Below are 13983 nucleotides of genomic sequence, written 5' to 3'. Positions count from 1 at the left end.
GCGAATTTCTACAAAAATTATTATAGAATATTTTCTCAAAAACGTTAAAAGATATTTTCTCGTGTCATTCTCGCTGCACAGGAAGTTTCGTAAAGTTCATGTTTGACATTGAGAAGACTATCCAGATCCCAGAAATTATTCTGTGGCCTAGAATATCTTCATGTAGAACTTGAAGTTAAAACTCTTAATGCTATAAAATATATTTTATGGCCGTAAAAACTTTACAAAACCAATTAATTAAAAACTATGAGGTATAATTCCCTACTTTCAGTCAATTTTGGGAGTTAAAAAAAAACAATAAAAATTGCCACCAAAAACTTGTTAAGGTGCTCACATAAAAACATAGTTTACACTAAAACATTGGCCCTGACATAACTTTTTTTGCCCATCCAGATATGTACAGCTTTGGATCCATTTGTATGTATGGCGTAAAATGCAATTCATGTTTGGAAGGCAGTGGAGGATGGTGGTAACATTGCACTGTGATATAACATTTGGCTTCCGCCTATCGTCCGGTGGCTTCATTGGCGGAGCAAGTATTGTCATACCTCGACCGAGGATCAGAAACTGGGTTTTCGAAAGTGAATAAAGGCCGCTTAGGTTGTGGAAGATCTGTCTCGCTACTTGGCATGAAAACCACCTCGGGCATGGTTGGCCTATCTGCAGCATTGTCTTGCACGCAAAGAAGCCCAATATGCAAGCATCTCGTCACTTCTAATGCGCAACACATCCAATACTTCATCTACTAAGTACAATCCCTTGCCTTCACTCCAGATGTGCCATACCTGACAACATTCATAATGTTACATAAATGAAAGAGACTCATCATGAAATCACAATGTGACATTAAGATTGAGAGTTTGAACATACATAAGGTATGAAGGATGGCTCTTTTTCATGGTCATAGAAGCTGGTGTTCTTCCAGCCGCTAATAATCTCCAATACCACGACCCCGAAGCTATACACTTCAGATTTTTCAGAGATTATCCCACGCATGGCATATTCTGGAGACATATAGCCACTGCCCAAGAAAATTATTAGTACTTAACTAACAATTATCCACTAGAATTCTAAGAATAGAAAGAAGGGTGAAATGATCGATGCTTACAGAGTTCCCACAACCTTCTGAGTGTTTGCTAAATTCTGTGTCCATTCAAAGATACGTGCCGGCCCAAAATCGGAAATTTTGGGGTTCATGTTTTCATCCAAGAGAATATTACTTGCCTTCAAATCCCGATGTATTACCTTCAAACAGGAATCATGGTGGAGATAAAGAAGCCCTCTAGCAACACCCTGAATAATATTGAAGCGTCTAGCCCAACCAAGCTCCTTTCTCCACATAGGATCTAATTATTGCACACATTACAGTGAAAACATTTTCCAGAAGATACAGAACAGTTGTATGAACAATAGTGAAAAAGAAGGGTAACAATGAGAAACCGGAGGCAAACATAAAAGGCCGGCGAAACAAACCAAATAAAAGAGTATCCAAGCTTTTGTTTGGCATGAATTCGTAAATTATTAACTTATCATCTTTTATGCAGCAGCCCATCAGCCTTACAAGGTTCCTGTGTTGAAGTTTGGAGACCAACAACATCTCATTCTTGAACTCTTCGAGGCCTGGCCCCGAGCTGCTAGATAGTCTTTTTACTGCTATTTCCTTACCCTATACGAGGTCGAAAAATTAACATTACATTCCTGTCTGTATACCTATATAGTTTCTTTGAAATTAAAGAAAACACAAATAAACTATGCCAAATCCTCCTCGTCCGAGCTTGTTTGTGATACTGAAATTGCTTGTAGCAATTACTATGCTATCGAAATCATATTCATAGACTAATAGCTCTGATGGATCATGTGTTCTAATATATTCTTGAAGACTTTCTCTTGATGTATCACGTGTATCAGTCAATCTAATTTCCTTTCTTGCCTTTGATGATTCCTGATTTTGCTTGCAACCTGTGCAAACCGAACACCAGGGCAGCTATACTGATAGAACAGATCGCCACAAGGCTGACAATTAACTTTATCTGATTTCCTTCTTCACCTGAGAAGAATTTTGCCTAAAATATGAGACAGAAAAGATTGCTAAGTGAAGTTGTTCAAGCAATATTATGACATACCGAATTCTGCGTTCACTAAGCGAATAAAAAGATCTGCTTCACCACTGGAAAACTCCTGAATATCAATAAGGTCTTTGGACCAGACCAAACACCCTATAGCGTTAACGTATGCATAAGCTAGGCACGAACAATTATCTAGGCAAAATATCCTGCAGTCTTCATAATCCAAAGGGGAATATTCATGATAATCCGGTACTTTTACACTTGACATCTTCCAAAACCCATCTTCTTTTCGTGCTTGAAGCGACTGACTGACTTGTGTTACGCTCACAAAACAATTTGGTTTGGCTCGCGCAACCTCTTGTCCTGTTTCCTCTGCCCCATTCATCAAGTGACTTGGGTATAAACCCTTTCAAGCACTTGCAGGTTGGAATTGTTGAAGATTCGGAAGGTTCGCAAACCCCAAAGGGTCCACATGTCCCATAGATGTCACATGGATTCTGTGGACCTTCCCAGTTTAAATTCCAGTTCTCTTCATGTTTTGAATACATAAGCTTTAGTATACCTTCTGAAGAGAGTTCCAGATACGCCACTAGATTAAATAAATTATAAGAGAAATACTTTGTTCCCTGTTGCACATTGTCATCCAGACGATATCTACTTTGGTATTGATCACCCATCTCTGGTATGCCGATGAACTTTGAATTATCCCATGGACCGGTTCTCCAAAAAGGAGTCCATCCATTAATCCAAATGAAACTCTGTGCTGGGTTCTGTGGTGCCAATCCAGACATGAATACCCCGGTTCATGGATCATTCTCACTTTTCCAGGCAGTCAAGAACTGACTCTTTCCAGATTTACTATCGAACCCCACCAACATGCTCGGTAGTAGTGATTCGCTAGGATAATCAAGGCTCTCCCACAATTGAACAGCTGCTCTTATATTGTCTTTGACAACAAAATTTCCGTTGTCTAAAAGAAGTGCAGCTGCTGAACCGTTAGATGACACCGAAATATTCGTTGACCATACTGAATTCCGCTTCCCATTGCTGGTGATTGTCAAACTAGCCAATGTGTCTGTGACTGCAAGATGGTTGTCTCTGTTCGCCACCCATAACACTTTCCGCGGAAATATACTCTTGTGCCATAATCCGACGTAATTGTTAGCAGAACTGTTAGGACTGAAGAATCCCAATTCAAAAATGTGGCCGGAGGAGACGAGAGTCTGTCCATGTGCTAATGGTTGCAAAGAAGTTATGTTATAAACTTGAAGAAGAACATGAAATTACAAAAACTTTGGGAGTTCATAATATTACCCGTATGTTTTGTTCAAGAAAAAAAAATCAAATTAATGATGAAACTTCAATGGCGTAAACTCAATTGCTAACTTTAAAATGACCATAATGAATGATAAAAGAAATCTCATTAAATTTATCAGAACTAACAGCGGATAAAAAATTAGACATTTACCTGAGCCGCTATCTAATTGTCATCCGAAACCTTGATGATGAGTATTTAGGTGCTGGTTTTGGCTAATTAATTATCATAAAGCTTACTTAATCAACTTTATTTACCCTCTTCTCACTCTTTTTTTTATTGTAGTGACTGTTTTAGCTCAAATAATATTTTAAACTATTCTAATTATTTTAAAAGAAGATTCGAACTGCATGAGGATGAGCATAATAACCGTTTCACATTAAAAAGAATAAAATGAAGTTTTCTCACCTATGCTTTCCAGATCACTATATATATATATATCATGTATGTGCATAAAACTTTGAAAGAATCTTGGAACTAGCTAGCTACTTGCAGATGTTATAATATTAATACTATAAAAATATTGCTTTTGCATGATTATTTGAGAATATAACTACAGCAGAGAAAGCAAAAGAAAAAAGGTTTCTGTATAATACTAACAATTGGCGTGGGAACTGGGAGTTGACCTCAAAGATTTTACCAGCACCCAAACAAGACCTTTGAATACAACTTTGACTAATGACCTGATCAGCTAATGAGCAAACTATAATGATAGACTAATCAACCTTAACCAAAACTAACAAATCCCACTAATTACATAGCTCGTTTGCAAGTGCTTTTAAAATGATTGAAAACGTTTTTAGAGAAAATATTTTTGGGTTCCAAAAATACTTAAAGTGTTTCCTTCAAGAAACACTATATATGTGTTTATTACCGGAAGCACTTTAAGTGTTTTTCCAAGATTCAAAGAAATTTCTTGTATATTTACCAATGATTGGTTTTAAAAATATTTTCACCGAAAGCGTTTTCATCCATTTTAAATGCCTTTTCAAATGAGTCTGTAATTAGTGTGCGATTGATTTGAATCATGTGGTCGCTGACATAAAATATATTTACACACAAGCATTTGTGGTTTTCACAATCGGAGTATGGTGGTAACATGTGCGCAGTACACATTTTGTAAGGCGGAGTGTAGTGGTAACATTGTATTGTGATGTAAAAATCTGCTCCCGCCTATCGTCCTTGGAGCAGTGTTATGGTGGCTTCATTGGCGGAGCAACCACTGTCATACCGTGGTCTAGGATCAGAAACAAACGAGAATATAGGCTGCTTAGGTTGTGGACTATCTGTCTCGCTACTTAGCATGAAAACCACTTCTGGCATGGTTGGCCTATCTGCAGCATTGTCTTGTACACAAAGAAGCCCAACATGCAAGCATCTCATTGCTTTTGATGCAGAATATGAATCCGCCAATACTTCGTCTAATAAGTACAATCCCTTGCCTTCACTCCAGATGTGCCATACCTGGCAACAGTCATATATGTCGGCTAAAATTGTTAGATTATGCTGTATTAAGCTTCGTATAGATTGTTGAAGCTTCACAGTTTCACATTAAGATTGAGAGTTTGAACTTACATAAGGTAGGAAGCATTGCTCTGTTTCGTGGTCATAGAAGCTGGTATTCTTCCAGCCGCCAATAATCTCCAATACCAAGACCCCAAAGCTATACACGTCAGATTTTTCAGAAAATATGCCACGCATGGCATACTCTGGAGACATATAGCCACTGCACAGGAAATTCATTAGTACTCAACTAACAATTATCCGCTAGAATTCTAAGAATATATAGGAAGAAATGAAGCTTACAGAGTTCCTGCAACCTTCTGAGTGTTTGCTAAGTTTTGTGTCCCTTGAAAGATACGCGCCAGTCCAAAATCTGAAATTTTTGGGTTCATGTTCTCATCCAAGAGTATATTACTTGCCTTCAAATCTCTATGTATTACCTTCAAACAGGAATCACGATGGAGGTAAAGAAGTCCTCTGGCTACACCTTGAATAATATTGAAGCGTTTAGCCCAATCAAGCACTCCCCTTTTCATTGGATCTAATCAATTCACACATTAAAAATGTAACGCATTTTTGCATTCATATATCCGATGCATATAGTACAATGAAACATAAATATTAATCGCTAAAAATGAAGGCAAACATCAAGGTCGAGGGTAACTGACCGAATAAAAGAGTGTCCAAGCTTTTGTTTTGCATGAACTCGTAAATTATTAACTTCTCATCGTCTTTGATGCAGCAGCCCATCAGCCTTACAAGGTTCTTGTGTTGGAGTTTGGAGATCAACAACATCTCATTCTTGAACTCTTCTATGCCTTGCCCCGAGCAGCTGGATAGTCTTTTTACTGCTATTTCCTTCCCTTCTTCTAGCTTACCCTACGCGCACGAGGTCCACATATTACACATTACATTTATGTCTATATAATTACATATTTCCCTTTGAAATGAAGAAAGCGCAAACGTATAATCACCCAATAAACTGCTCCAAATCCTCCTTCTCCAAGCTTGTTTGTGGTGCTGAAATTGCTCGTAGCAATTAATATGCTATTGAAATCATATTCGTAGACTAATAGCTCCGATGGATCATGTGTTCTGATATATTCTCGAAGACTCTCTCTTGATGTCTCACTTGTATCAGTCAATCTAATTTCATTTCTCATCACTTTGATGATTCCTGGTTTTGCAGGTATAAAACAACCAAAATTGGAGTTAGAGAAACAACAAAGAAGTTGGATCAATTTGCTCACCTAAGTAATTTATTATGTCAAAGGTTGCGGAGATATAAAGTTACGCATTGTTAATGTATTGACTGACTGCATCCCTCTACCTCATGTTCTTACCCTTTGGGTTAACTCGCAACTTGTACAAACCGAAGGCAATGGCAGCCATGATAATAAAACAAATTGATACGAGGCTGGCAACCAACTTTATTCGCTTTCCTTCTTCACCTGAAAAATTGAATTTGTATTACATAAAGTATAAGACAGAAAACAACAGATATTTGTAGGCAAAGTTGTGCAAGCAATATAGTCACCTACCGAGTTCCGCGTTTGCTAAGCGAATAAAAAGATCTGCTCCACCCGAGGAAAACTCCGAAATATCAATAAGGTCTTTGGACCAGACCAAACAACCTATAGTGTTAACGTAAGCATAAGCCAAGCACGAACAATTATCTCGGCAAAGTATCCTGCAGTCTTCTTCATATAAAGGCGAATATTCATGATAATCTGGTAGTTTTACATTTGACATTTTCCAAAACCCATCTTCTTTTCTGCTCAAAGAAACTGACTGACTTGTGTTACTCCCACAAAACAATTGGGTTTGCCTCACACAACCTCTTGTCCTGTTTCCCCTGCTCCATTCATCAACTGACTTGGGTGCAAACCCTTTCAAACACTTGCAGATCGGAGTTGTTGAAGATTCTGAAGCTTCGCAAACCCCAAAAGGTCCGCACGTTCCATAGATGTCACATGGAATTTTTGGGGTCTCCCAGTGAAGATTCCAGTTTTCTCCATTTTTTGAATCCATACACTTATGTATTCCTTTCGAAGAGATGTACATATATTCCACAGTCTTGTCGAACAAATTGTACCAGAAATACTTTGTTCCCTGCTGCACATTAGCATCCAGATGAAATCCACTTAGATATTGATCATCCCTGCCTGGTATGCCGATGAACATTGATTTTTCCCACGGACCGCTTCTCCAAAATGGAGTTGATCCATTAATCCAAATGAAAATCTGTGCCGGGTTCTGTGGTGTCAATCCAAGCACGAATTCTCCGGTTGATGGATCATTCTCACTTTTCCAAGAAGTCAAGAAACTCCGCTTACCAGATTTACTATTGAATCCCAGCAGCATACTCGGCAGAATTGTGTCGCCAGGATAATCAAAGCTCTCCCATAGGTACTCATCTCCTGTATTGAATTTGACAACAAAGTTTCCGTTGTCTAAAAGAAGTGCAGCTGCTGAACCGTCAGATAACACCGAAATATTCGTTGACCAAACTGAATTCCGCTTCCCATCTACAAGCTGTAGATTTCCATTGCTCGTGATTGTCAAAGTAGCTAATGCGTCTGTAACTGCAAGAGGGCTGTCTCTGTTGGCCACCCATACAACTTTCCGCGGAAATACACTCTTGTGCCATATCCCAACATACTTGTTAGCAGAACTGTTAGGACTGAAGAACCCCAATTCGAAAATGCCACCAGAGGAGACGAGAGTTTGTCCCTGTGCTAATGGTTGCAAATAAGTTATGTTATAAACTTTTGCAGAAGAAGAAATCTGTGACAGAAGAAGCGAGATGATGGAGAAGAATAGGAAATCACAAAAACTTTGGGAGTTAATAATACCCATATGTTCTGTTGATGAAAAAAATCAATTAATGATACACCTGAATAATATAAAACTTAAATGATGAGGGTCACCAAATTGTCCTCCAAAACCTTAATGATGAGGGTACTCCACGTGTACTGTTTTTAGCTAATTAATCATCGTAAAGCTTTTTTAGTCAACTTTATTCCTATCTTAGAAATTCATCCTCCCTAGTTCAGGTGAAATTTTTAATTGTAACGGAAACACAAGTAGTACACCACGTGTTTTAATAAGAATTATGAGAAATTTCACTGAAAAATCCCTCCCAGTTCAGAGTGTCCACTATGCTCTTTTTGAATTTTTTTTTCTATTACTGCGCATTACTCCACATGCTATAAAATTAGTAGAGAAAGAATAATTTGATATCGAACCCACATACTAAATTCGAATAAAAAAAGTTTCTTACTTAAAAGTAAAAATAACTGTAGTATATTATTTTTGAAAAAAAAAATCCAAACTTCGGTAGAAAAGGTGAGATTCATATGCCTGACTAACCGACGTTATCCGCATTTGTCTCTCTTTTGACCTTTTGGCCATTCACTTTTTTATTCAGACTACAAAAGCAGACACTTGAAACTTCAATATAAAAAGAATAAAATAAAGTCCCTCACCAACCACAGGGTTAGTTTTTCTATTTGAATATACCGTCGTGAAAAGCACGGGTGTAGGTGTTTGACCACGCATTATGTTTTTTTCTTATTGTTTTAATAAAAAATTAATATAAGATATTGACATTATTTAACTGTAATCGTTCAAGTAGAAAGGAAGATAATCCTCTTCTATCTTGGACCAGCTCTACTTGTAAGCTGTAGCTGTTATAATACCATAAAAACTGAGTAAAAATATTGCTTGCATGACCAGTTATGAAAATAATCACAAAAGAAAAGCAAAAACCAAAAGTATTTGCATGCGATGCCGACCAACTCTGACAAACAACCTAACAAGCTAGTGAGGAAGCTCAATGCTAATGATAGACTAATCAATTTTAACCAAAACTAAAAATCCCACTAACTAAAATAAGCTAGTGCGGTGGTTGATTTGAATCCTGTGGATGCGATTGTCTTGGCTTTTCTTCACAGAAAATTAGCATCTGCCTCGATCAAACATTTCTGCAAGTACCTCTGCATATTTTTCCGTGCCGTTACTTGTCGTGATTGCTTTAGATGGATCCGTTTAATTGTGATGTTGCTATGCATTTTTCTGAAACTAAAGCATGGATAATTTTTTTTAGAGACCTTAATGATACGAGAAGAATTTTATTGATAAAGTCAAAAAAAAGTTACACCTAACCAGTAGGACATAAATTTAACCCCTTATAATACAAAAACAAAAAACATACAATGAAAACAATAAACATGCAAGAATTTCTTAATGTCCTAAGATCGTTGTTGTATGGTAGTTTCATTTGTGGAGAAAACATTTGCATGCTGTGTTTGAGGGTCAGCTACTGAGTTTTAGAAAGCAAACTAGAAATTAGCACCCGCACGTTGCTGCGGGTTTAAAAATTATATGATAGGTTATGTCTAAAAAATATAAAAGATTAATATTATTTATATTGACAACATTAAGAAGATTTTTACATGGAAAAAATTTGATTGATTTGGACCACATACAAAAGATCACATATTTGTTTTGTGAATGCCAAAAAGATTAGATGTGAGTTTATTTAAGTAGTTTATGTGGCTTTTGATCAATAGTAGTACTTACATATAAAAGATTGTGAAATACATGGAAAGAAGTATTAGGGAGTATTGTTTGATTTATATTGATAAAAGATAACAAAAGTTGTTCACTAGAATATCTAAAGTTTCCTTGTATTCTTGATTGCCAAGAAAGTAGCCTAGTCAAAAGAAAAAAATAAAATAAAATAAAAGGTGCAATGAAATTAGATATCAACAAATTTATATTGTAAAGGATGTAAACGCAGAGATGAAATGATAACTCTATTGGTAGAATGAAAGTCAAATATATTTAGAATGGGCAATTTTATTTTTTTCCTAAAAGTTCATATAATGGCACTGCCAACACATGAATATATGATTAATGGCCAACATAAAATATAATGAATGGCATAATAACAATTTTTTTTTTATTAAAATTAGCCGTCACTAAAAAAGTGCATCAACTTGCATCGTGGTAATTTTGCCGTTCATGCCACATATTTGCATTTGTAATAACGAATGCAGTGTGGCATGTCCAGACAACAATTTTCCCATGACAAATAGTCCAACAATATAAATCTTTATATACTAAAACCCAATCAGGGTGGTACTGTGGATGACCAGTGGTGGGATGATTTTGTCCTTGCCTTTTTCCTCCGGTTGTTCCTCTCTTTGGTTTTTGGGGCACCGAAATGCCGCTTTTGCCCATTGCTTCCACGCGTCTGTCATCGATGGATCCTCTCCATCATCGTGCTTAGGAAGAGTTACCCGGCTTGCCCACGCGTCCATCATCGCTGGACCTGCTTTCGGCTTCTTCTGTGCTTTTCGCTTCTCTCTCTCGCCATTCTCAGTTTTTGCTATTATGAACCCTAGCTTTCTTTGTCTCGAAAACGGCGGTTTGTCTCGCTCTCCAACCTTGCTATCTCTCTCATAAATTATCAACAACGGTGTTCTCTTGCCGGAAAAAGCACTATGCAGCTAGAACTTTTTTTCGATTTTTCATTCGAGTCGATTCAATTTTTTACCCAGAAAAGTTAGCGTTTACTGGTGAGTTTTTTCCGCCTTTCTCAGCGTGGGTGTTTTAATTTTTTTTTTGGTGGTTTAGGATTTGCAGTTGGGTTTTGTGTTTAGGTTTGCTTTTTGTGATTTTGTTTGTAGGCTCGGATCCCTCTCTTCTTCTTCTTCATCCAAACCAGTAGCTCCACCTTCGTTTATTACCGGGAAACACGACGGATTAAGGTGCAGCACCAATACTGTAACACTTATAAGAAAAGAGCTCCAAACTCGCAAAGGTATTCTTTTTTTTTTTTTCTGGGCTTTGAGCTGTTTAGATGTTGAGAATAAGTTTTTCATTTTTTTTCGTTATTTTGTTTCTGGGTTCGCTCCAATTAAGACAATTAGGGAATGGGTTTAGTGTGAATTTAAATTCTGGGATATCCCTGCAGAAAATCTTAGAATTTTTTTATTTTTGTGAATATATTTGTATTGAATCACTGACCTATGTTTTATTTAGTAGGGAAAAAGGGAGTGATGCGATTGAATACGCCAATATGGATGAATTTCTTTAGTTCTTGCCATGATAATCTATTATTTTACTCTTTCACTTTATTTTACAGATTCGTTTGAACACTTGCAGTTGCAGGAAGAAATGAGGCGGTTGAACTGTAGAACGAAGGTTTACTTTGATGTCAAGGTTATGAAAAAAAGAGTGGTTTGTACAGTAGCTAAGTACATATAAGTATATATCTTTGCGTATGTGTTTGTACCATTTGTTTTTATTGTGATTCTTGGTTTTGCGATTAGGATTTTTGGAAGGAAGCTTCGATTCAATTATTGGAACATATAATATTTATCGAAACTTCAATGCGTCAATAGAAGCTGGCTGCTTGCAAAGACAAGAACATCAGTCTATATGCATTGAAATTTGTTGCGCTATAAGTAGCTTTATAGGCATTCTATGCCATTGCCAATACATCAGTTTATATAGCAGCAAAATTGTTTCTTATTAACTACTTTTTTTGTCCCTTTTTTGGCCGAGGCTTTGTATCATATGGACTTCAATTGGTGAGTATCACTTTGATGTTGATATAGTTTATTTTGTTGCAGAGGATATGAAGAAGTGGAAAGGTACCTGATGGAATGGGAGTTTTGCTGCTTAAGACAAAGAATGGTAACTTAGTTATTTCATTTGCTTTTTAGCTGTTTCATTTGCTTTGTACAATGCGCTTTAGTTTTTTCAACTCATAGATAGTTTAACCCATGATATGTCATCGTTCTTGGATATCATTAACTACTCCTTACAAAAGGTGATACTAAATATATACAACAATTTTCTATTTGTGCATCAATAGATTATTGTGACTAATTTAAAGAAATTGTTGCAATTTGGTATCAATTGTGTTCAGTTGTTTGGAAGCATGACTATGTCTGCAAGAGATTGAATGAGGATCCAGATTGCATCATGTTCTTAATGAGCTTGAAAGATGAGTTGCTCTTCATCTAACAATTGCATCGCATGTGAGTAATGTGTTCTGTCACAATTTTTAAATTGTGTTTTCATGTCTAAATTATTGAGAATTAAGTTATACATAAGGGGATTAAGTGATTTAAAGACGTTGCATTTTAGAATAGGTTTTCTTAATCGACCCGTGGTGGAACCCAGTTGTTGAGAGGCAACCATAAGATAGAATCCACAGGATAGGGCAGTACAAATTGATCAGGTACACGTTTTTCTCCAGTTCTGCAAAGTGTTCCCAACTATACAAACCAAAAAATCTATGTTAATATCTCTACTATTTTCTTCTCCATTGCAGAATTATGAGATTGGTTTGGAATTTGATTATTTCAATTTTTTTTTTGGATTATATTTCAAGGTCAGTCGCTAAACTCTGTCCTTTTTTATTGGTTTTTGTTATTAGATTAATCTTTGTTGCTTTGGATTTAAGCTATTGTTCAATGTCTTTTCATATGAGTTCTGCTTTTTGCATCGTTCTTTTTTGTTATTAATGTTGGATTGTTGACTTATAAATTTAAAGTGGGTTGCTTTAGATTTTACTTTGACTGGCTTGCGAATTGATTGATGGGTTTTAATTTAGAGCACTATCTAATCAAATGAAGGGCCAAGAGTTTCTATTTGAATGATGGTCCTAGATCATTTTATTCGTTCTAGAAATGTTTCTGAATTTGAAGACTTAAAATCTAGACTAAAGAGTAGCATTATCTTGGATTGCCTATCTTAGCATGATGATTTTAAATTACAACTTTGAAATTTACATTTGGAGTGTATTTTCATGTACATGACAAGGTGTGGATTAGATAGCAGGATCTGGTTGGAAGACAAGATTTTGTGAAAGAAAGGGTAAGAAAATGCTGATGAATTTTCTTTGTTGATATGTGCATGTAAGAGCTCTTACTGATTATTTTGTTTTCTTTTGGCCATGTAAAAGCTCTGTACATAGAGTTCACAATACATGCATAGTTTTTCATTGTTCTAAAATTTTTAAGTTCCTATAAACCTTTGCCTGCATTTATGAATTCTAAATAAATGCAGATCATACAAATAATCACAGTGGATAAAATTATTGGCTTATATGCATTTTTGCAGCTTGAATCTTTTGGTAAATACTTAACCTTTTAATCAAAGCCTATATATACCAATTGGTTTTGTAAGTAGCATCAAATCATTAATTGTTTTTTTCTTGGTAAGTGCCTAAATGTTTTTAACAGAAAATGATAAATTGAGACAAAGTTGGAACCTAATAAATCAATATTAGCAAACCCATAAACTTATTTCGTGATTATCATGGTATTGTTTCAATATTCTACTTTTGCTTGCAATTTTGTTCTCTCTAGGACATTAAGGTGCATTTTTGGATTTTAAGTTTCTCCGCCAAATAACAACTGTTTGATTGTGATTTCTCTGTGAGATTGGATATATGATTTAAAAATTTTGTTAACAAATTTTAATTGTGATTCAATTGATTTTTCAATCATGTAAGGAGATGCAATCTAAGTGACTATAAAAGATGTTGACTATGCTTTGGTTGATCAAAAAATAGAAACATCACGTCTGTTTTATGAGAGGAAATGGAGAGCAATATGTCTCAGTTTTGGAATGTACTGGAATCAAAGAAGCTAACTCAAGGTGCTGACTTTGAATTTCCCCGAAATATCTTTTTTTATTAATTATTTAAACGTAGAAATTCTCCATGTTATTTTTATTAATTATTTATTTGGGAGTGAAGTGAAAATCTGTAAATGCGGATTTGTGTTTGTTTGCCCAGCTGCTATTTCAAAGCTAGAGGAGCCATTGTTGATTAATCCTAGGAAATATGATGCTATGGTGCTGAGAAATGTTTAAATTGCTTGCACATTATGCTCTCTGGACCAGAATGAGGCAAAGGTTCCAAAAGGTGTTGTACTGCTTCCAGAAGGCTTTCAATGAGGTACTTGCCCTTACAAATTTGTTATTCTTGGAATTTGTAATCCCGCAGCAACGCGCGGGCATTACTAGCTAGTGTACTCTAATGTTTATGAATCAAATAAATTGAATAGGCAACAA

The 13983-nt window shown here is 36.0% G+C and overlaps 1 protein-coding gene, 2 long non-coding RNA genes and 1 pseudogene across 7 annotated transcripts; 2 read left to right on the top strand and 2 right to left on the bottom strand.

The window, feature by feature from the left end:
- Positions 1 to 298: 298 nt before the first annotated feature.
- On the bottom strand, positions 299 to 3349 carry LOC126584571 (G-type lectin S-receptor-like serine/threonine-protein kinase At1g61480; annotated as a pseudogene).
- Positions 3350 to 4374: 1025 nt separating this feature from the next.
- LOC126586099 (G-type lectin S-receptor-like serine/threonine-protein kinase At1g61480) lies at positions 4375 to 7786 on the bottom strand. Its single transcript, XM_050250801.1, has 7 exons — positions 6426 to 7786; positions 6228 to 6335; positions 5859 to 6061; positions 5553 to 5763; positions 5188 to 5425; positions 4957 to 5107; positions 4375 to 4845 (listed from the first exon to the last, which is right to left on the bottom strand). Exons 1-7 carry the CDS (start codon positions 7741 to 7743, stop codon positions 4555 to 4557), a joined length of 2520 nt encoding a protein of 839 aa, XP_050106758.1. The 5' UTR covers positions 7744 to 7786; the 3' UTR covers positions 4375 to 4554.
- A 2425-nt stretch (positions 7787 to 10211) lies between these two features.
- On the top strand, positions 10212 to 11128 carry LOC126586103 (uncharacterized). The gene is made up of 3 exons (XR_007610746.1): positions 10212 to 10469; positions 10581 to 10714; positions 11039 to 11128. It is a non-coding gene; the product is annotated as an uncharacterized LOC126586103 (long non-coding RNA).
- A 400-nt stretch (positions 11129 to 11528) lies between these two features.
- On the top strand, positions 11529 to 13906 carry LOC126586102 (uncharacterized). 5 transcript variants are annotated; one of them, XR_007610742.1, is made up of 7 exons: positions 11529 to 11592; positions 11828 to 11939; positions 12054 to 12142; positions 12236 to 12295; positions 12727 to 12780; positions 13481 to 13566; positions 13706 to 13906. It is a non-coding gene; the product is annotated as an uncharacterized LOC126586102 (long non-coding RNA). The 5 variants fall into 5 exon arrangements; XR_007610744.1 differs by having other exon boundaries at positions 12049 to 12142; positions 12738 to 12780; XR_007610743.1 differs by having other exon boundaries at positions 12049 to 12142; positions 12738 to 12780; positions 13421 to 13566.
- Positions 13907 to 13983: the final 77 nt, after the last annotated feature.

Source organism: Malus sylvestris, chromosome 10 (genome assembly GCF_916048215.2).
Source record: "Malus sylvestris chromosome 10, drMalSylv7.2, whole genome shotgun sequence".
Lineage (NCBI taxonomy): Eukaryota > Viridiplantae > Streptophyta > Magnoliopsida > Rosales > Rosaceae > Malus > Malus sylvestris.
The sequence above is the reverse complement of the archived record's forward strand: the minus strand, read 5'-3'. Positions and strand labels throughout refer to the sequence as shown.

Excerpts from the sequence above, each read along its gene's own strand:
- LOC126586099 (XM_050250801.1), bottom strand. The coding sequence starts at position 7,743 with ATGGGTATTATTAACTCCCAAAGTTTTTGTGATTTCCTATTCTTCTCC. Across the intron at positions 5,764-5,858 it reads GATTTGGAGCAGTTTATTGG|GGTAAGCTAGAAGAAGGGAA; the intron begins GTGATTATACGT and ends TCGTGCGCGTAG. Across the intron at positions 5,108-5,187 it reads CAGAAGGTTGCAGGAACTCT|TGGCTATATGTCTCCAGAGT; the intron begins GTAAGCTTCATT and ends TTTCCTGTGCAG.